Below are 23,473 nucleotides of genomic sequence, written 5' to 3'. Positions count from 1 at the left end.
ATTTCACTGCTGGGAAATTTCTCCCCAATGCCTTGTGCAGACTAGAGATTTTCAAGTGATTCATTTATAGTGCCAGGCCTTCCCGCCCGGAGCCTCTTCTCACTCCCCCCATTGACCTGTTGGGTTTGAACATGGCTCCTGCCAAACTGGCTCTGGGGCTGCAGGACAAAAACCACCGGAGTAAACATGGCTGTGGTCGAGCATGGCTTATTCTTGCTGTATATTCAGAAAGTTGTGTTCTGACCGGGGTTAACCGTGCTCTCCCCCTGCCAGGGACAAGAAAAGTGTATGTAAACTCCCAAGTTTAAAGCATTACTTGTTTGGCAGGAGGTTGTTCTAGCTGGGGGTGTTGCCCTGATTAAACCTGACCTGAAAGTAAACAACATTGATTAGACTTGTGCTCTCCACTTTTTCCCCTTGGGGTGGCTAGAGTCAGCCTTTAAGTAGAGCTGACACTTTCCGGCTTGCTTTTTCCCTTCGGAATAGCGGGAATGCCAAGTTTGTTCTTCCTTGTTGCAACGGGAGGTGATGATTCATGTGCACAGTGGCCCGGGGCAGGCACGTGGAATCTTGAACCCCAAGGAGCTTTTTCTCCCAAGGGTTTCCCTCTCAGAACTGACCTGGCCTCATCACTGTAGGCTGAGCCCCTCTCAGCACACCTGGGACAGGGGTCAGTACTATTATCTCCATGTGAAGCAGAACCACCTGTGGGCTTTGAAGCACGTACTAAGTGACTCACCCAGGGTCATACAGGAAGGCTGTAGTAGGGGCAGAAAATGACCCTGTCTCCTGAATCCCATTCCAGACAGACCAGTTTCTCTCCTCAGCTGGTGAGTTACAGTTACAAATCATCTAAATACAAATTCTTGCCCCCTCACTCACCTTGCAGTGTCAGATCTGGTGCAATAAACCTACTGATGCTCTGATCGTCCATAGAGGTGGGGTTGGTAGAGATGCGGAGAGCCATCAATAGGGATTTTCCAGCCTGACTGGGAGGAAGTGGGGAATTGGGATACCGGGAGGAAGCACGAGCAGGAGCGTGCAAGAGGGGAAGGCTCCTGCCTCATCCTGAGAAAGAGGGACGATCAGCGATTTATCTCAAGTGCCTATACACAAATGCAAGAAGCCTGGGAAAGAAGCAGGGAGAACTGGAAGTCCTGGCACAGTCAAGGAATTATGATGTGATTGGAATAACAGAGACTTGGTGGGATAACTCATATGACTGGAGTACTGTCATGGATGGATATAAACTGTTCAGGAAGGACAGGCAGGGCAGAAAAGGGTGGGGGAGTGCATTGTATGTAAGGGGAACAGTATGACTGCTCAGAGCTCAAGTATGAAACTACAGAAAAACCTGAGAGTCTCTGGATTAAGTTTAGAAGTGTGAGCAACAAGGGTGATGTTGTGGTGGAAGTCTGCTAGAGACCACCAGACGAGCAGGATGAGGTGGACGAGGCTTTCTTCCGGCAACTCTCGGAAGTTACTAGATCGCAGGCCCTGGTTCTCATGGGAGACTTCAATCACCTTGATATCTGCTGGGAGAGCAATACAGTGGTGCACAGACAATCAAGGAAGTTTTTGGAAAGCGTAGGGGACAATTTCCTGGTGCAAGTGCTTAACTAGGAGCAGAACTCTTCTTGACCTGCTGCTCACAAACTGGGAAGAATTAGTAGGTGAAGCAAAAGTGGATGGGAACCTGGGAGGCAGTGACCATGAGATGGTCGAGTTCAGGATCTTGACACAAGGAAGAAAGAAAGAGCAGCAGGAATATGGACCCTGGACTTCAGAAAAGCAGACTTTGACTCCCTCAGGGAGCTGATGGGCAGGATCCCCTGGGAGAATAACATGAGGGAGAAAGGAGTCCAGGAGAGCTGACTGTATTTTAAAAAATCCTTATTGAGGTTACAGGGACAAACCATCCTGATGTATAGAAAGAATAGTAAATATGGCAGGCAACCAGCTTGGCTTAACAGTGAAATCCTTGCTGATCTTAAACACAAAAAAGAAGTTTACAAGAAGTGAAAGATTGGACAAATGACCAGGGAAGAGTATAAAAATATTGCTCGGGCATGCAGGAGTGAAATCAGGAAGGCCAAATCACACCTGGAGTTGCAGCTAGCAAGAGATGTTAAGAGTAACAAGAAGGGTTTCTTCAGGTATATTAGCAACAAGAAGAAAGTCAAGGAAAGTGTGGGCCCCTGGCTGAATGAGGGAGGCAACCTAGTGACAGAGGATGTGGAAAAAGCTAATGTACTCGATGCTTTTTTTGCCTCTATCTTCACGAACAAGGTCAGCTCCCAGACTTCAGAGTAGCAGCTGTGTTAGTCTGTATTCGCAAAAAGAAAAGGAGTACTTGTGGCACCTTAGAGACTAACAAATTTATTAGAGCATAAGCTTTCGTGAGCTACAGCTCACTTCATCGGATGCATTTGGTGGAAAAAGCAGAGGAGAGATTTATATACACACACACAGAGAACATGAAACAATGGGTTTATCATACACACTGTAAGGAGAGTGATCACTTAAGATAAGCCATCACCAACAGCAGGGGGGGGAAAGGAGGAAAACCTTTCATGGTGACAAGCAGGTAGGCTAATTCCAGCAGTTAACAAGAATATCAGAGGAACAGTGGGGGGTGGGGGGGGGGTGGGGTGGGGGGGAGAAATACCATGGGGAAATAGTTTTACTTTGTGTAATGACTCATCCATTCCCAGTCTCTATTCAAGCCTAAATTAATTGTATCCAGTTTGCAAATTAATTCCAATTCAGCAGTCTCTCGTTGGAGTCTGTTTTTGAAGCTTTTTTGTTGAAGTATAGCCACTCTTAGGTCTGTGATCGAGTGACCAGAGAGATTGAAGTGTTCTTCAACAGGTTTTTGAATGTTATAATTCTTGACGTCTGATTTGTGTCCATTCATTCTTTTACGTAGAGACTGTCCAGTTTGGCCAATGTACATGGCAGAGGGGCATTGCTGGCACATGATGGCATATATCACATTGGTAGATGCGCAGCTGAACGAGCCTACGAAAGCTTATGCTCTAATAAATTTGTTAGTCTCTAAGGTGCCACAAGTACTCCAGCTCCCAGACTGCTGCACTGGGCAGCACAGCATGGGGAGGAGGGGACCAGCCCTCTGTGGAGAAAGAAGTGGTTCGGGACTATTTAGAAAAGCTGGATGAGCACAAGTCCATGGGGCCAGATGCGCTGCATCTGAGAGTGCTAAAGGAGTTGGTGGATGAGATTGCAGAACCTTTGGCCATTATCTTTGAAAACTCATGGCGGTCGGGGGAAGTCCTGGATGACTGGAAAAAGGCTAATGTAGTGCCCATCTTTAAAAAAGAGAAGGAGGAGGATCCTGGGAACTACAGGCCAGTCAGCCTCACCTCAGTCCCTGGAAAAATCATGGAGCAGGTCCTCAAGGAATCAATTCTGAAGCACTTCGAGGAGAGGAAAGTGATCAGGAACAACCAGCATGGATTCACCAAGGGCAGGTCATGCCTGATTAATCTAATTGCCTTCTATGACGAGATAACTGGCTCTGGGGATGAGGGGAAAGCAGTAGACGTGTTGTTCCTTGACTTTAGCAAAGCTTTTGACATGGTCTCCCACAGTATTCTTGCCAGCAAGTTAAAGAAGTATGGGCTGGATGAATGTACTATAAGGTGGATAGAAAGTTGGCTAGATTGTTGGGCTCAACGGGTAGTGATCAATGGCTCCATATCTAGTTGGCAGCCGGTATCAAGTGGAGTGCCCCAAGAGTCGGTCCTCGGGCCGGTTTTGTTCAGTATCTTCATATATGATCTGGAGGATGGCGTGGATTGCACCCTCAGCAAGTTTGCAGATGACACTAAACTTGGAGGAGAGGTAGATACGCCGGAGGGTAGGGATAGGATACAGAGGGCTCTAGACAAATTAGAGGATTGGGCCAAAAGAAATCTGATGAGGTTCAACAAGGACAAGTGCAGAGTCCTGCACTTAGGATGGAAGAATCCCATGCACCACTACACACTAGAGACCGAATGGTTAAGCAGAAAAGGACCTAGGGTTACAGTGGACGAGAAGCTGGATATGAGTCAACAGTGTGCCCTTGTTGCCAAGAAGGCCAGTGGCATTTTGGGATGTATAAGTAGGGGCATTGCCAGCAGATCGAGGGACGTGATCGTTCCCCTCTATTCGACTTTGGTGAGGCCTCATCTGGAGTACTGTGTCCAGTTTTGGGCCCCACACTACAAGGAGGATGTGGAAAAATTGGAAAGAGTCCAGCAGAGGGCAACAAAAATGATTAGGGGACTGGAACACATGACTTATGAGGAGAGGCTGCGGGAACTGGGATTGTTTAGTCTGCGGAAGAGAAGAATGAGGGGGGATTTGATAGCTGCTTTCAACTACCTGAAAGGGGGTTCCAAAGAGGATGGATCTAGACTGTTCTCAGTGGTAGCAGATGACAGAACGAGGAGTAATGGTCTCAAGTTGCAGTGGGGGAGGTTTAGGTTGGATATTAGGAAAACTTTTTCACTAGGAGGGTGGTGAAGCACTGGAATGGGTTACCTAGGGAGGTGGTGGAATCTCTTTCCTTGGAGGTTTTTAAGGTCAGGCTTGACAAAGCCCTGGCTGGGATGATTTAGTTGGGGATTGGTCCTGCTTTGAGCAGGGGGTTGGAGTAGATGACCTCCTGAGGTCCCTTCCAACCCTGATATTCTATGATTCTATGATTGTATTTAGCAAACACAGGTTAGACAAGAGCAGACTAGGGTGGGGGGAAGCGTAGAGCAAACCCTTCTCTCTCTCTGACCAAAGGTTTCAGACATCATTCCCCCTGAGAAGGCACAAGGCAGGTTCCCCTTTTGCTGGTCACCATAAGGTCATGTCTACATTTAAATAAAAAGTAACGCAGCTGAGTTCTACCACGTCTCCTTTGTCTCCTTCTTAGCCACACATGCAAGAAAAAATGTTAAGGAATCATTTTAGGTCCCATCGAGACTAGTTAAATGAGTCGGAGGATCCAGCTATAACCCAGGTATCCCTGATTTGGTTACATAGACTGATAGACTGTAAGGCCAGAAGAGACCATTGTGATCATCCAAGCCCACCTCCTGCATGTCACAGGCCACAGAACCTCACCCACCCACCCACCCCCCTCCCCGTGGCCATAACTTAAAGGCTTCAAGTTATGGAGAATCCACCATTTACACTAGTTTAAACCTGCAAGTGACCTGCGCCCCATGCTGCAGAGGAAGGCAAAACAAAAAGAAAAATAAAAAATACCAAGGGTCTCTGCTAATCTGATCTAGGGGAAGATTCCTTCCTGACCCCAAATATAGCAGCCAGTTAGATCCTGAGCATGTGGGCGAGACCCACCAGCCAGACACGTGGGAAAGAATTCTCTGTAGTAACTAGAGCTCTCTCCATCTAGTGTCTCAGCACCAGCCATCAGGGATATTTACTATGAGAAGTTGCAGACCGGCCATATGCCATTGTAGACAACCTCATCAGACCATCCCCTCCATAAATGTATCAAGCTCACTCTTGAACCCAATGGGGTTTTTGCCCCCACTGCTCCCCTTGGGAGGCTGTTCCAGAACTTCACTACTCTGATGGTTGGAAATCTTTGTCTAGTTTCAAGCCTAAACTTGTTGATGGCCAGTTTATATCCACATTGGCACTTAACTTAAGTAACTCCTCTCCCTGCCTTGTATTTGTCCCTCTGATGCATTTATAGAGAACGATCAGATCTCCCCTCAGCCTTTGTTTGGTAGACTAACACGGCTACCCCCCTGGTACTTGACTCCCAAGTTTACGGATTCATTCAAAATCCTTGCTATTGGGCCAGCAATTTCATGAGTCAGTTCCTTTAATATTTTTGAATGGAGTTTATCTTGGCACCCCCCCCCCCCCCCCCCCCCGCTTTAGTCCCATTAAGCAGCTTGAGTTTGACTTCCACCTCTGATGTGGTAATTTCTACTTTCATGTCCTCATTTCCATTAGCCACCCTGCTACTATCCCTAAGCTCCTCATTGCCCTTATTAAAAACTGAAGCAAAGTATTTGTTGAGGTGTTGGAACAGGCCTAGATTATCTTTACTCTTCACCCCATCCTCAGTGCTTAGCAATCCCACTTCTTCTTTCCTTGTTTTCTTTTTATTTACATGGCTCTAGAGCAGAACTAGAGCAAAGCTGACCACTTCGAAAATACCACCTGAGACTTTCAGACCGGACTGGATAGAATACTGACAGTGAACTGAATTGCTGGAGCACAGTCTAGACTCACAGCATAAGCTAGAATCTGACTTCTGTGAACCACAGGAGCAAAGTGACTTTTATTAATACTGGTGCCCCTCTGCCAAGAGCTAGTACAAATCTGGGGCCTTGCTGGTTGGCTTCCCAATAGCGGACAAATCAGGGACATGGAGTCTGCGAATATCCTTAGTGTAAATTGCTTTATTTATACATATGCACCAGTCCTGGGACAGAAGCTGTCCCAAATAACATGTAGTACACCTTCTCTTCCAGAAATCCCAGACTGCATATCAATGCCCAGTCCTCATGAAGCTACTCTGTACCAAGAATTGCCCCCAAATATCGAGAATGAAGCAGAGAACAAACTTTGCTGTCTGCCAGAGTTTCTCCCAAAGGTCAACTACAGAACAAAACTTATAACACAACAGCATTTCTTTAAAGACTAAACACTTGCTCACAAACCAAGAAAAAGAACTAAAAGTAAGAGTAGGTATAACAGTGACATCTATTGACTGACTCTTGCCATAACAGCACTATGGTTCGAGCTCCACTGTTCTCTAGGATTAAAACATGGTTTGATAAAAAGTTTTTTATTTTGTGTAATCAGCAAGCTTTCCACAGTGCTATACAAATAATCTCATCAGTTCTCACTGCCCCACCACAAAGTGAGTCACTATCATCCCCCCTTCACTGTATGGAAAACTGAGGCAAAGGTGGGTGGCATGACTTGCCTAAGGCTTGGGGAGGCATCCACTTCAGTTAGGATTAGAATTTAAGAGCTGAACACCTAAAATCCAGGGCTCGATCCACAAGGGCCAAGGTTCCCAACAGTGACCAGCCAGTTCTTTGCAAATCACGCAGTTCTGCCACCACCTCCTTGCTTCCCTCTGCTACATTTTATTGAAATGTGAACTAACATACACTCGGCGCATTGTTAGTGTCACTTTTCCACTTAATAACTGCTGTAGTGCCCATGGGCATTTTGAGCAACTGTGATTTTGAGAGGAGGGGTCTGCCTCACAATCTCTATTAAATTGTGATAGACACTATGAAAAACTGAGCAGTTTTGCCCTGGAACGTGCCTCATGAGCACTCTGACACCAGGCCTGCCCTGGAACATGCCACAGGAGCATCCTGATGCCAGGCCCAGGCCTGGAACATGCTACATGAGCGCCCTGACACCAGGCCTGGAACACGCCCCACTGTCTATTTGGATGCTGCTGATTTTTCTTTGCATCTGGTGCTTGTCTGACTTTTACAAACCATTTATTTTTTCTGTTTTGTGCTGCATAGTGTCATACATGCAAAATCTCAACCTCTGAGTCACGGCCAGCTTCCTTGCCATGGTGCATTTTTTCCTGTATTCTTCACAGTTGCAAGAGAGCCCTGGTGGGGAGGCACTAGAGAGGGGCCAAGTAGGATAATGCATTGGTTAAGTGTTAGTGGGCTGTTGTCACTGCCCTCGTCGGCTGCATAGGATCAGAATTGCCTAGGTATTATTGGTGGTCCAGTAGCAGCCAGAGGCCCCAACCCAGACCAGGGCACTCTTGTGCTAGGTGCTGTGCCACAGAGTGAGAGTCTCTGCCCAGAAGAGCTTACAGTCTAACTATATAAGGAGGAAAAGGGATGGGAGGGGGACAGCGGCACAATGAGAAAAAGCAACTTGCCTAAGGTTACACAGCAGATCAGTGGCAGAGCTGGAAGTAAATCCCAGATCTCTTGATTCTCAGTCCCTTGATCTATCACCTAGAGCATGTTGCTTCAACTGTGCATCACATGCCCTGTACTGCTGGTGAAGTCTACTCCTTTAGAGCAAGTGGTGATTCTGCAGTAAGGGCATCAAGAGCATGGGAAGGGCTATAATCCCTCGTGCTTCAGAGCCAGAACCACTAACTGTTGGAGGCTGAAGAGGAAGCTTTTCCCGGGGGCAGGTTAGACCATAACTGCTTTGAACCTTTCTCGGGGCAACTGGTGCTGGCCACTGTCAATGGCAGGATACTTGGCTCCCTGGACCATTGGTCTGATCTACAGCAACCCAATAACCTGCCAAGCTTGTCACTGCTGGGACAGCATCAATCGTCTAGATGGGAGGATTTTTACACTAGTTGGGCTGGGGCATGAGAACTGAGCCCCAGATGGGTTTGGAGCAAAATCTCCATGCAACAGGAAGCATGTCAGATTCATAGAATCAGAATATCAGGGTTGGAAGGGACCTCAGGAGGTCATCTAGTCCAACCCTGGCCTGCTCAGCATCAGCCTGAAGGTGACATTTGAAAGGGATTTCTCTTGGGCTGGGTATGGTGCGCACTGTACACTAAGACTCCAGCAGCACACAATGGAAAGCCTGACACGGGATGCAGTGAGTACAGAATTAAAGGATGGCAGATGAGATTACAATTTTGGTTACTAAGAATAACTGTGGTGATGTTATATCAAAGTTGTGTGTGACATTTGATTTAAACATGCATGACATTAGAATTAAAATAGTAGCACTATCAAAATCAATATAGCACATAATAATAACTGGCTAAATGATAGACCTTGAAAAGGGATTGTAAATGGGGAATCATCATCCAGTGTGGGAGTTTTTAGCGGGGTTCCACAAAGATCTGTTCTGGGCCCAATAGTATTCAATATCTTTATCAAGGGTCTGGAATATTTTTTTTAAATCTTTGCAAGTAAATTTTGCTGCTGAGACAAAAACAGGAGGTGTGATAAACAGACAGGAGACTAGCAAGCAAACTAAAGAGGCTGTTCAACACCTAAGTCCCTTTCTGGACTTCATCTATCCCATTTCTGTGCCCGTTTCTCTTCCCACCTTTGTGTGTTGGATCTGTAAAGCCTTCTCTCACGATGGGTTTGTCCTAGGATGGTGCAAAGGGCACTGCTCTCAGTGGGGAGTGCTTCTGTACAGAACTACAGCAAGACAAGTAGCAATGGCATAGTATAGTGCAGCACCGGCTCCATTCTAGGAAAGGCTGATCGGCACCCTCCAGTGAAGACTCTAAAATCTGCAGGCTTACTTGGATGGTCTTGACATTTGCCATGTGTTCTGGGGGTGCTGGACAGTGTGAATGACCCAGAAATGGGATCAGTTGAACAAGGAGTTCCCAAGAGACAGTCCCCCTGAAACGCCCCACTCAGCATTTTTCAAAATCAATAGGGTCTTATAACTTTGGTCCGCCCACACCTGGGGCTTAAACCCTGGCTCTATAATTGCCCCCCCCCCCATGATCTCAGTTGCTCAACATTTATTTCAAGTAGTGCATAACACCCATGAGCCTTTGGGGCAGCAATACTGAAAATGGCATTAAAGCAGGATTTGAGCTCTCTAGCATGGTGTGTGCCAAACCCACCCGTGACGAAGAGTGAAACGAGACATGCAGCAAGACCAAGCAGGAGCGCTTGGAGGCAGCCCCTTGTCATAGCAATTTGGTGGCTCAAGGGGCCATGCCCTGGAAACTGGAACCCTCCCCTTGGCAGAAACGTGCAGTTGATCTGCAGGCATGTTTGGCACATCCCAGGGCTACAGCCACAAAGGTGGTGAGGGGATGAACGGCCTCTCTACATACCTATGGCCAACTTCTGACTTACTCTGCTCCTCTTTGTCCCTCCAAGGATCACGTTTGCTCTACTAGCCACTGCATTACCGTGGGAGTTCATGTTCTTTTCATTTCTACTCTAGATCCTTTGAGTCACTGCCTTCCAAATTACACACCCCTCATACTGTCAGGGTGACCTGCAGTCTTGGTTCGTAGACAGAGGAGCTTGTATTTGGCTGTATTAAGACACGTGTTATTCAAGGGAGCTCAGCTTACCAAACAATCCAGATCACTCTGTAGGACTGACCTGTCAGCATTATTTATCGCATAAGCACAGCTGCCTTCCCACCTGTCTGGGAGAAAAACTTTTCTCTGTGTTTGGTCACATAATGTCACTGAGTAGCCACCCTTCCTCATACAGACCTTTCACAAAGATAGTCAGCTCCAGTGAGTCAATCAGCTTTCAGAAAAGACCTTACGTGGTACACTTTTATGATACAGTAATGCTGGATACAATTATTTGATTCAATGGCTTATCATTTGAGGTTTAGACCCTCACAAGAGTCTATCTCCGCCACTCGCGAGGTTGATGGCTTTGTTTACCTTTTATGTAAATGTGCCTTCGTTGTCTCTGCTGCCAACCCGGCTGGTCAGTCAAGCAAATGCGCATTCCTTTAGCTAAGGCAGCCGGTGCTTATGCGCTACTTGCAAACACATTTTAAGAACATAATTCTAGCATAACTTTGTACACAGCCCATACATGAATAGTACTGATCAGTGACTTATTAGTTTTCCAGTGATATCTTAAATGCCACTGTTTGGGTATATATCATGACAACAGTGTGTTAGGTGTAGTGAGTGCATCAGGCCAGACAAGAAAGGCTGACAAAGAAAAGTGAACCACCAATGGGCCTCTGTGTCAAAGCAGTGTAGTGCACATCAGCACGGGTTTATGGATCTTGTCAAACTAAAGATATATTTTTTGGATGAGATTACAGTTTTGGTTGATAACTGTAACAGTGTTTATGTAATATATTTAGACGTCTCTGAGGCATTTGACTTGGTATCGTACATTTCAATTAAAAAACTAGAATATAAAATAAACATGGCGCACATTAAATGGATAATAAATTGAGTAACTGATAGGTCTCAAAATGTAATTTTAAATGAGGAATTGTCATCATGCGGGTCTGTTTCAGTGGGGTCTTGCAGAGATAGGTTTTTGGCCCTACATTATTTAATACTTTTATCAATGATCTGGAAGAAAAGATAATATCACTGATAACATTTGCAGATGACACAAAAATTGGAGAAGTGGTAAATAATGAAGAGGACAGGTCGTTGATACAGAGCGATCTGGATCACATGGTAAGCAGGGCCCAAGCAAACCTTATGTTTTAATATGGCCAAATGTAAATGTACACATCAAGAACAAAGACTTACAGAATGGGGGACGCTATCCTAGGAAGCAGGGACTTTCAAAATATTTGGGGGTCATGCTGGATTATCAGCTGAACATGAGCTCCCAGTATGACGCTGTGGCAAAAAGAGTGAATGTGATCCTGGGCTGCATAAACAGAGGAATCTTGAGTAGGAACAGAGAGGTAATTTTACCTCTGGATTTGGTACTGGTGAGACTGCTGCTGGAATCCTATATCCAGTGTTAATACCCAAAACTCAAGAAGGATTTTGATAAATTGGAGATGGTTCAGAGAAGAGCCACAAGAATGATTAAAGGATTGGAAAACCTGCCTTATAGTGATTGAACTCCCTGAGTCTATCTATTTAGCTTAACAAAGAGAAGGTTAAGGGCTGACTTGATTGCAGTGTATAAGTACCCACAAGGGGAACACATATGTAATAATGGGCTCTTCCAACTAGCAGAGAAAGGTATAACATGATCCAATGGCTTGTTGAAACTAGCCAAATTCAGTTCTAGCTCCACAGCAAGCCTGATGGTCTCTTCCAGCCCATTTGGTTTCTCCTTACAAAGAACTATCCAGATTTCTCCCCCAGCTGCATGTCATAAGTTGGTTCCTGACCAGTAAATCCTGCATTTGGTTGTCATAGTCCAGGATCGCCTTGGTGGCCAGGTGCCAGAGGAAATAGCCAAAATTGCTGACAGATTCCCCTTTTTCTTGTCACCAGCTGTTGAAGGCTGTTCGGTTCCACTCAGGGTCTGTGGTCTGATGCAGAGACCGCTGTGGAACATCCTTGACAGAGGCACATTCCCCTGGGGTATCACAGGTCAGTCGTTCAAACACTCCTGGGTTTTACTTTGGAGCAGCAGGCCAAGAAAATCCAGTTTGGCAACCTCTTCCCAGCTAGTTATTCGAGCAGCTAGTTCATAATGGTTGAGCCAGCTGGCCCAGCACTGACCATGCCTAGTATACATTCTGGGTAAGAAGATGGGGCACCGCATCTCCCAACTGCACTGACCTTCCACTCTTGGGGCTCAGGGGAATATTTCAGTCAGTCATCAGGAGTGTTCATTTCTACTCACTAAGGAGATCTCATACCTATGGCAACTGCCTCTTAATTCCTTGCCAACCAGATTCATAGATTCCAAGGCCAGAAGGGACCAGTGTGATCATCTCATCTGAACTCCTGTTTAGCACAGGCCATAGAACTCCCCCCAGATAATTCCTATTTAAACTAGAGTTTGTCTTTTAAAACAAATCCAAAACTGATTTTAAAATTGACAGTGATGGAGCCTCTACCACAGCCCTTGGTAAGTTGTCCAAATGGTTAATTATCCTTAAAAATTTACACATTTCCAGTTTGCATTTGTCTAGCTTCAGCTTCCAGCAATTGGATCATGTTAGACCTGTCTCTGCTAGATTGAAAAGCCCATTATGAAATCTTTGATCCTTATGTAGATACTTAGAGACTGGGATCAAGTCACCCCTTAACCTTCTCTTTGCTGAGCTAAAGATTGCGCTCCTAATCACTATAAGGCACAGTACCTTTAATAATTCTTCTCTGAACCCTCTCCAATTTATCAACTTCCGTCTTGAACTGTGGACACCAGGACTTGACACAGTATCCCAGCAGCCAACAACAGAACCAAATAGAGATAAAATAACCTCTCTAGCCCTCAGAATTCCCATATATACATCCAACGGCTGGCAACAGCTTCACTGGCTAACTGATAGGTCTCAAAATGTAATTGGCCACTACAACCCCCAAACCTTTTCAGAGTTGCTGCTTCCCAGGATAGCATCCCCCACCTGTAAATATGGCCAACAGTCCTTGTTCCTAGAAGTGTAAATTTAGATCTATTAAAATGCATATGTTTTGCTTATGCCCAAGCTTATCAAGTGTTCAGATCACTCTGAATCAGTGACCAGTCCTCTTCAGTATTTACCACTTCCCCATTTTTTGTGTCCTCTGCAAACTTTATCAGTGGTGATTTTGTTTTCTTCCAGGTCATGGATAAAAATGTTAAATAGCATAGGGCCAAAGAATCGATCCCCGTGGGACCCCCACTAGAAACACACCTGCTGGAAGCTGATTCTCTGTTTCCAATTACACTTTGAGACCCTTCACTTAACCAGTTTATAATTCATTTAATATGTGCCATGTTCATTTTGTATTCTAGTTTTTTTTAATCAAAATGTTGTGTGGTACCAAGTGAAACATCTTACTAAGTCTAATTTTGTTACATCAATACTATTACCTTCATCAACAAAACTTGTCATTTAAGCAGCAAGTATATCAAATTAGGGTGACAGGATCTATTTTCCATAAACTCATATTAATTGGTTTAATTATACTACCCTCCTTTACTTCTTTATTAATCAAGTCTCATATCAGCCACTCCATTACCTTACCTGGGATAGGTGTCAGAGTGATAAGCCTATAATTACCCTCATCATCAGGTTTCACCTTTTTAAATATTGGTGTATTATTAGCTTTCTTCCAGTCTTCTGGAAGTTCCCCACTGTTTCAAGACTTATCAAAAATCAATATTAACGGTCCAGCGAGGGTTGCCCTCTGCACTCCATTGCTCTGGGTGCAGGCAGGGTTCCAGGCCAGGATCAGTCAGTGATGTATCTTGCTGGGGCCTCTCTGCACTGGCTCCCTGCCTAATCTCCGTTGCTTTCCCGTAAGTCCTGCCTCGACCTGCTCCTGGCTGCAATGTCCATCAGTCACAGCCTGCTCTGAGCCCTCTCCCTGACGGTTACCAAGCGCCTTGCCTCCTGGCAGTTCCTGTCTTCCAAGCCACCACCACGTCCCCGACTGCAATGTTTCTTTTTGGATCAAGGCCTTCCTTGATTTCTGCTCCCTCACCTGGGACAGGGATGTGCCTCCATGTCTCTCCCCCACCCCAAGTGGTTTGATGGGAATGGTAGGCCCCTGCTTAGCAGACTCATTGCACCTATATTCTCCCTTGGTTTAACCCATCCCTCCTAGCTGTGCCATGACTAATTTCTCTCCATTCTTGCAGATGTTTAGACTCACCCCCTCAATCTCCTAGCTCAGCTAGAGCTTTTCATTCTTCCCTCGGGAATCAAGCCCTCCAGCTCATCCCTCCATATGCCTGAGCACAACTTAGCTAAGTGAATTTTGTTTCTAATAAACTTGCTGATTCATAAATTACTGTCTGTGCAGGACACCTCTATAATTACTGAAGCAAATGGCATATTCTTGTCCAGTCTAAAGGCAGCATGCTTTGATTTCTCTTTAAAGGGCTTGATTGTGCACTAGTGAAAGATGACCCAGTGTATTTTCAGCACACTGCAGTGCTTGCTGAGTTAGACACAAGAAAACAGACATTCAGCCTGAATTCAAAATAAACCCAAAAACCCATAGGCTGGAGAGCATGCATTGAGCACCTCCTACCAACCTGCAAAGAACAGAGCACAACATGGCTGCCGGTCTCTGCAGGCAGCAGAATCTGAGCAGTTTAAAGGTGCGGTACACGGAAAAGAAGCCAGTCACTGAGAACTGCAGCAGGGTGAAGAACGGCTCAGGGAATGAATTTGAACAGCTCAGCAATGATCTGACAGGCTTGCAGTGAACTGGTCCCCCCCCTCTGTACCCGCTATGCTGGGGCAAGATGAGCCAGAGAGGGTCACACACTGAGGCAGAGGCAGCTGGGCCTGACTTCCCCATCCTGTGCGCTGGTCCCTGCAGCCATCACTGCCTCAGCCCCATTATCTGTCTTCCAGAGTGCTGCCATCGGACCTTTTCTTGTCATTGATCCTTTCTAGGGGGGCCAGAGGTCGATTTTTCCTGCCTTGTTCAACTCTTTGCACTCAGTCTCTGGGAGCATTCTTGGAAGCAAAGTCAGGGGAGTTCTACTTTTGAAACCCAGTGGAATGCCCAGAATATGAAGATTGCTTCTCTTTGGCTTGTTTTCCAGGCCCTCCGGTTTGTCCCATGCTCTGATTCGGGGAAGCGGTTTCCCTTGTAGCTCCTTTGTTGCAGTGATTCATTTCCCTGAATGTGAGGTTTGAGATTTGAATCAAACACAAGGAGGGACTGGCTGGCGAGGAGCTGTTCTGCCAGGAAGCCCCTCAGCCATATTCCCTTTCTCCCATTCAGAGATTTGAAGGCTGGAAGGAACCTTTCTCCAGCCCTGACCATTTTTAAATCCAGACTGGCTGTTTTTCTAACTGATCTGCTCTAGAGGTTATTTGAGAGCAGTTCTCCAGCCTGTGCTAGGCAGGAGGTCAGACTAGAAGAGCACAATGGACCTTTTTGGCCTTGGAATCTATCCACCTATGATGATCCAGTTTCACTTTCTGCATCACCCCAGCCAGAGAATTTCACCAAGTGACCCCTGCATGGAGCCCGGAACATCTGGTTGCGTTAGAGAGCATCTTTAAGACAAGCAGGCTGGGTTTAAAAACTGCAAGAGATGGGGAAAACTTCACTCTAGGGAAGCTGTTTCAATGATTACTTACTCTCACCATTAAAAAAACTGAACTTTATTTCTACTTTGCATGTTTAGATTCAGCTTCCAGCCATTAGATCTTATTATACCTTTATCCCCATCATCAGACAGCTTTTCCCTGTTTAGATATATACATAGACCATGATAAAGGCAACTTTTAACCTTTTCTTGGCTTAATTAGAGAGGCTGAGTACCTTTAGAGTCTCCCTGAAAGGCACCTGTTCCAGCCCATGAATCATTCTTGTTGCTCTTTCCTGAACCCTTTACAGTTTGACTTTTATCTTTTTGAAGCGTGGACACCATAACTAGACAGTGTTCCAGTATCAGTCTCACCAATTCCATACACAGCAGGAATAGAATCGCCCAACGCCAACACAATGTCCCCCTTGCCCGGTATACACATATACATGCGTCTATGCCCCAGCTCTAGGTCTTGCTCATTAGGGAACTGCTCGGTTTTTGGATTTTTTTTTTTTTGGAAAAGTTAATAAATAACCTTTTTAAAAAGATTCACAGAAGTTGGTGGGTACCTGGGGAAGGGAAGCAGCTAAACATTAACCTAGCACATAATCCCATGGACTTGAACATAAAAGCGACCGTACTGGGTCAGACCAAAGGCCCATCTAGCTCAGTATCCTGTCTTCCGACAATGGCCAGTGCCAGGTGCCCCAGAGGGAATGAACAGAACAGGGAATGATCAAGTGATCCATCCCATCGCCCATTCCCAGCCTCTGGCAAACAGAAATCCTGTCTCTTCACAGCTACGCGAGAGTCCGCCTTTGTCCATGCCATTGCTTCAGCCGGCGTGGCCTTCGCTGTCACCCGCTCCTGTGCTGAGGGCACCTCCACCATCTGCGGCTGCGACTCACACCACAAGGGACCCCCAGGCGATGGCTGGAAATGGGGGGGCTGCAGTGAGGATGCTGACTTTGGCGTTCTGGTTTCCCGGGAGTTTGCAGATGCCCGAGAGAACCGTCCGGATGCCCGATCAGCCATGAACAGACACAATAATGAAGCAGGCAGAACGGTGAGTGCCTTCCCCTCCCACCCTCCTCTGTCACAAAACCGGCACATACTGTAGTCCCCTGGCATTTGCAGATGGCCTGATTCAACTCCCACTAAGGAAATGGAAAGACTCCTATTAACAGAAGGCGGATCAGGCCCTGGCTGCACTTACAGCCATGACTGAACCCTGCCAGGCAGGCAGCCCTAGTGTAACAGCCGAGCATCTCCACATACTGACCCAACGTCTCTCTTTGTTCAGGCTGGGGCAGATTAAAACCAGGGTGGTAATGCACTTGGCACAGCTCGCCACCCGAAACCCATTCCCTACTCCACTGACGTACCCATGCTCCTAGATGACAGCCTTCCACTAAGACAGTGTTGGCCACAGTAGCAGATAAGATGCAAGGGACCTTATTAACTCCTAAGACTAACCTGTGAAGCACAGTGATCTCCAGCTTGTGTACTTTCCATGCTCCCCATTTTGGCAGGGGGTTGTAGTGTAGGGAGTGGGAGGGGGAAGCCAGCCAGGGTTTGCAGCTCTTCACTTGCAGGAGAAATCTAGATTAAGATACACCTTGCTACAATCTAAGAACTCTAAACAGATATTTTGGTGAGTAACTTCAACTAGTGAATAACTGCACTCTTCACAGGCCCTTTTCAAATAGGCAACATTACTCACATAGGTTATTTATTATGGGTTGGGGTGTTTTTGATTATTTTGCCCAGCTGTAGTCTAAACCATTAAAAACACACAAAGCGAAGGAGTTACTCTCCCTGCCTGCATGTGGGAATGCTTGGTTCTCTTTAACTCCTCTCTCTAACTCTCAAATCTTTTACTCTCAAGAAACTGGCAATACATCCCCAAATCAAAGGCCTAGGGATTTTAACAGATAACCCTGATTTTCTACTTCACGCTGAGGTGATTTCTTTGCAGCTGGTCTTGCCCAGTGAAAGTTTCTTGCAGAGACCAATCCTTAGAATGACAAGCCCCCATCCCTTTCTGTGCCAGGCTGACAGACTGAGTGCACAAGAACAAAGAATTGTCATGTTAGTTAAGATGTGGCACACGGAATCAGGACTATTCTATTCCCAGCTCTCCCAGAGACTCTCTACTTGGCATTGAGCAAGTCAATTACCTGCTCTGTGCCTCAGTTTCCCCAAGTGTATAAAAGGATTAATAGGAGGGGCATGAGTCTAAATCCTTGAGTGTTTGTAAAGCACTTGGGTGGAAGGCCCCAGATAAATGGAGATTAGAATTGTGCTACTTTCTCTCTAGGTGGGATTGGATTTTTAGCCAGCAGAGAGGCATTCAGGAATCATCACTTAACAGTCTCTATTCTGCCAAACATCGCTGATGTACAGAGTCTTCAATGTTCATATTTGGCCAGATATTTAATGTGGTTACTTCTGCTTGTCCGATAGAAAATATTTTTGTTCCCTCAACCTTTAAATGTCAAAAGCAAAGCTGTCTCGTCTAGGATAGTTCAGATAAATCTAAACCAGGATTTTGTGATAGTGGGATTTAATCCTGAGCTTTAAAGACTACATTTTACACGTCTCAGAATCGGGGATTGATGTTATCTACACCTTATGGCTGAGGAAACAGAGAGGCTTAAGCAACATTTTTCAAGTAGGTCCCAATTTTCAGAGGTTGAGTACCTGCAACTCCAGTTGAAGTCAAGGGGAGGTGCTGGTGCTTGAGGCTTCTGGAAAGCAGGGTGAGAGCATCTCAAGCTGGGCAACCCAGACTGGGGTCAGCTGGAGAGTTTTATCCTACATGACTTGTCTGAGGACATGCAGCAAGTCTGTTAGGCTCACAGAGGATTGAGGCTCTGGAATAGCCACCTAACGAGTGTAGCAGGGACAAGAAACCTACCTGGTTTTAGGGTGGATCTTGGTACATTTATGAACGAGATCATATGATGGGGTTGCCTGTAGTAGCAGGGAACTGGACTTGATGACCCAAGTCCTATGTTCCTATTGCAAAGCTGTGATTAGAATTCATGCTTCCTGCCTCCCACTCTGTGCCTTAAGTCCAAACCCTTGCTCCTTGACGCAGCCATTGTGCAGTGATGGTTCCATGGTCTCAGCAATATTGCAGAGGCCATTTAGAAATCAGACATGTGCAGGTTTCAGTCCAGGCTCAGATGAGAGTTGGGCTAAATCCATGCAACCTCAAAAGAGCAATTTGAAACCAAGCAGGTGGGGCTTGAGCTTCCAGGCTGACTGTCTACTTATTGTCTTCTGGACAGACGATTCTGGATCACATGCACCTGAAGTGCAAGTGTCACGGCCTCTCAGGAAGTTGTGAGGTGAAGACCTGCTGGTGGGCACAGCCAGATTTTCGGGCAATTGGTGACTACCTGAAGGACAAGTACGATAGCGCCTCTGAGATGGTGGTGGAGAAGCACCGCGAGTCCCGGGGCTGGGTGGAAACCCTAAGGGCCAAGTATGCCCTCTTCAAGCCCCCAACCGAGCGAGACCTGGTATACTATGAGAATTCCCCCAATTTCTGCGAGCCCAACCCCGAGACCGGCTCCTTTGGGACCAGGGACAGAACATGCAACGTCACCTCCCACGGGATCGACGGATGCGCCTTGCTGTGCTGTGGGCGTGGCCACAACACCAGGATGGAGAAGCGGAAAGAGAAGTGCCACTGCCTCTTCCACTGGTGCTGCTACGTGCGCTGCCAGGAATGCCTCCGCGCCTACGACGTCCACACCTGCAAGTAATCAACGGAGGGGGCGGTAGGCCAGAGCAGGGGGCCAGTGTCTCATTGAGCCTGGGAGCATCATTCCTCACACAGCGGCTTCATGCATCACAGGATGGCGCCGAAGACCACAATGTACCCAATAAGCTGTGCCGTGATGTATATCGAGGCAGGCATTCCCTTCATGAATACCACCACCAAACTGAGCAAGCTGGAGTCTAGCTCCTGTACGAGAGACTCCGCCATGTGCTCTCCAAACCTCATCAATGTCTCCCAGGCGAGAACAAGGCAGCTCAATGGCTTAGACATTCCATACCCATTTTAGGTCACATAGCTACTGATTTTTCTCTAGTTCCACTCTGTTTGACAAGCGTCAACATGGCAGGCAATCTGTTCTGGCAAGGGAGGGGGACACAGGTCAGGACTGAGATGTATTGGAAGAGGTTTGTAACGGATTCACAACTGGGAACACGTGGTGTGTCAGGTCGAGATAGAAGTGCATTGGCACAGCAGCTGTGCAGGGTTGGTTTAACTTTTAACACCGGGTTTAAGCAGAAATGGATTTAACAGTGAAACACAGGAAACTGTAGACTTCCTCCTTTCCCTGTCAAGGAACTCGTACCCTGCTGCCACTCTCAGAACCGAGCATGGCCAGCAATGGTTTCATCACACCCACACCTTCCCCTGCAAGTCTCTAGCTCTCGCTTGATCTGGTGGGTTCTCCAGCTATTTCCCTTGCAGCTGCTTCTCCGGCTGGCCACTACCACAGCCCGATGCCATTCCTGTCTCCACTGCTAGTGTATGCGAACACTGGCTGGCTTTCCCTTACCACACCCAGCCTCGCCGCTCCCTACTCGACTCCACCACTTGTAGGGATGTTGCTAATACTTCAAGTACCTGACTTGAAACAAAATTCCTTGCTTTTTTAATCAAGAAAAAAAGGTATTTAATAAATAAATAGCACATTTATTGCCTTGTAATTATTTTTTCTGTAGCCCAGTATTCTAGCACTGACTGGAAAATCCTTCCCATCAACCTGCTGTATCCAAAGTTTGTACAAAGTTGTAGAGGTTGTTGATTTTTTAAATTTTATATTCAGAAAATTCTCTTTTTATAAGCATTATTTATTATACAGTGTATATATCTTTGAGTTAACTAAGATTATATATTATATAAATATATACATATATATATATATATATATTTGGAGATAAATATATTTCAACCTGCTTTTTGTTGTTGTCCTGTTAAGACATTAAAGAGAAAGTAAATGAACTTAAACTGATACACTCGAGAGCCCATGTTGTTCACTTGTTATGGAGCCTTGTGAGATCACTGACAACCACAGGTCAGTGCTCTTGCTGGACAGGTGAGTGCATTCAGACACCACCACCTCAATTAACACCAACAACTGAGACTAAAAACTAACCACTTGCCATATAGTGATAGTGCTTATGACAAGCAGCTTTCTACAGTGAAATATCACAATGAACAAACATTAAGACAGCATCTGACCGTGTCCAACGTAGCTTAATCCTACACAGAACTCAATGGCATTAGATTAAATAGAATCACAGAGTTTAAGGCCAGAAGGAATCATTAGATTATTTAGTCCAGGAGTTCTCAAACTGGGGTGTCAGGACCCCTCAGGGGGTCACGAGGTTATTACAGGTGGGGGGGGGGTCATGAGCTGTTAGCCTCCATCCCAAACCCCGCTTTGCCTCCAGCATTTATAATGGTGTTAAATATATTAAAAAGTGTTTTTAATTTAATCGGGGGGGTGCACTCATAGGCTTGCTGTGTGAAAGGGATCACCAGTACAAAAGTTTGAGAACCACTGATCTAGTCTGACCTCTTGTTTGTCACAGTCCATTAAATATCCCTGTATTGAGCCCAACAACATGTGTGGGATGAATCATCTTTTCCAGAAAGGCCTCCAGTCTTGATTTAGACTAGAGACATCAAGAGTGGAGAATCCTCCACTTCACTTGGTGGTTTGTTCCAATGTTAATCACACTCAGTGTTAAAAATGTGCGCCTAATTTCTAATTTGAATGTCTGGCTTCAGCTTCCAGCCATTGATTCTTGTTCTGCCTGTCTCCAGTGCATTAAAGAACCCTTCAGAGTACCTGGTATTTTCTCCCTGTGATGGTACTTATACACTGTGATCTAGTTCCCTCTCCATCTTCTTTTTGATAAACTACACAGATTGAGCTTTAAATCTCTCACTGTAAGGCATCTTCTCCAGCCACCAAATATTTTTTTTGGCCTCTTTTCTGTACTCCCATCAAGTTTTCAAAAACCTTTATAGAATGTGGACACCACAACTGGACAGTGTTTCACTATCGGTTTCATCAATGTCCTACACAGAGATAAAATTACCTCCCTACTCCCATTTATCCATCTGGAGGGTCACGTTAGCCCTTTTGGTCACAGTATTGCACTGCGAGTTTGCGTTCAGTTACTTGCCTACTATAAAACCTGAAGGCCTTTTCAAAGTCACTGCATGCCAGGATAGTCCCCCATTCTGTAGGTGTCACCTGCATTCTTTGTTTCTAGATGTGCAACTTTATATTTGGTTGTATTAAAGTGCATCTGTTTGAATGGGCCCAGTTTACCATGAAATCCAGATCGCTCTGTATCACTGCCCTGTTCTCATTTACACTTCACCAATTTCTGTGTCATATGCAAATTCATAGAATCATAGAATCATAGAATATCAGGGTTGGAAGGGACCCCAGAAAGTCATCTAGTCCAAACCCCCTGCTCAAAGCAGGACCAAGTCCCAGTTAAATCATCCTAGCCAGGGCTTTGTCAAGCCTGACCTTAAAAACCTCTAAGGAAGGAGATTCTACCACCTCCCTAGGTAACGCATTCCAGTGTTTCACCACCCTCTTAGTGAAAAAGTTTTTCCTAATATCCAATCTAAACCTCCCCCATTGCAACTTGAGACCATTACTCCTCGTTCTGTCATCTGCTACCATTGAGAACAGTCTAGAGCCATCCTCTTTGAAACCCCCTTTCAGGTAGTTGAAAGCAGCTATCAAATCCCCCCTCATTCTTCTCTTCTGCAGACTAAACAATCCCAGCTCCCTCAGCCTCTCCTCATAAGTCATGTGCTCTAGACCCCTAATCATTTTTGTTGCCCTTCGCTGTACTCTTTCCAATTTATCCACATCCTTCTTGTAGTGTGGGGCCCAAAACTGGACACAGTACTCCAGATGAGGCCTCACCAGTGTCGAATAGAGGGGAACGATCACGTCCCTCGATCTGCTCGCTATGCCCCTACTTATACATCCCAAAATGCCATTGGCCTTCTTGGCAACAAGGGCACACTGCTGACTCATGTCCAGCTTCTCGTCCACTGTCACCCCTAGGTCCTTTTCCGCAGAACTGCTGCCGAGCCATTCGGTCCCTAGTCTGTAGCGGTGCATTGGATTCTTCCATCCTAAGTGCAGGACCCTGCACTTATCCTTATTGAACCTCATTAGATTTCTTTTGGCCCAATCTTCCAATTTGTCTAGGTCCTTCTGTATCCTATCCCTCCCCTCCAGCGTATCTACCACTCCTCCCAGTTTAGTATCATCCGCAAATTTGCTGAGAGTGCAATCCACACCATCCTCCAGATCATTTATGAAGATATTGAACAAAACGGGCCCCAGGACCGACCCCTGGGGCACTCCACTTGACACCGGCTGCCAACTAGACATGGAGCCATTGATCACTACCCGTTGAGCCCGACAATCTAGCCAGCTTTCTACCCACCTTATAGTGCATTCATCCAGCCCATACTTCCTTATCTTGCTGACAAGAATGCTGTGGGAGACCGTGTCAAAAGCTTTGCTAAAGTCAAGAAACAATACATCCACTGCTTTCCCTTCATCCACAGAACCAGTAATCTCATCATAAAAGGCGATTAGATTAGTCAGGCATGACCTTCCCTTGGTGAATCCATGCTGACTATTCCTGATCACTTTCCTCTCCTCTAAGTGCTTCAGGATTGATTCTTTGAGGACCTGCTCCATGATTTTTCCAGGGACTGAGGTGAGGCTGACCGGCCTGTAGTTCCCAGGATCCTC

The 23,473-nt window shown here is 46.0% G+C and overlaps 1 protein-coding gene across 1 annotated transcript in view; it reads left to right on the top strand.

Annotated features, from left to right (window-relative positions):
- WNT3 (Wnt family member 3) overlaps positions 1-20,681 on the top strand; it is a 91,838-nt gene extending 71,157 nt beyond the window's left edge. The window contains exons 3-4 of the mRNA XM_038385492.2: positions 16,442-16,707; positions 18,938-20,681. Coding sequence (XP_038241420.1) covers positions 16,442-16,707; positions 18,938-19,417 — 746 coding nt within the window. The 3' untranslated portion in view covers positions 19,418-20,681. The remainder of the gene's footprint in view (positions 1-16,441; positions 16,708-18,937) is intronic.
- The last annotated feature ends 2,792 nt before the right edge of the window (positions 20,682-23,473 follow it).

The sequence above is a fragment of the Dermochelys coriacea genome, chromosome 27 (assembly GCF_009764565.3).
Source record: "Dermochelys coriacea isolate rDerCor1 chromosome 27, rDerCor1.pri.v4, whole genome shotgun sequence".
NCBI classification, from domain to species: Eukaryota; Metazoa; Chordata; order Testudines; family Dermochelyidae; genus Dermochelys; species Dermochelys coriacea.
The sequence above is the reverse complement of the archived record's forward strand: the minus strand, read 5'-3'. Positions and strand labels throughout refer to the sequence as shown.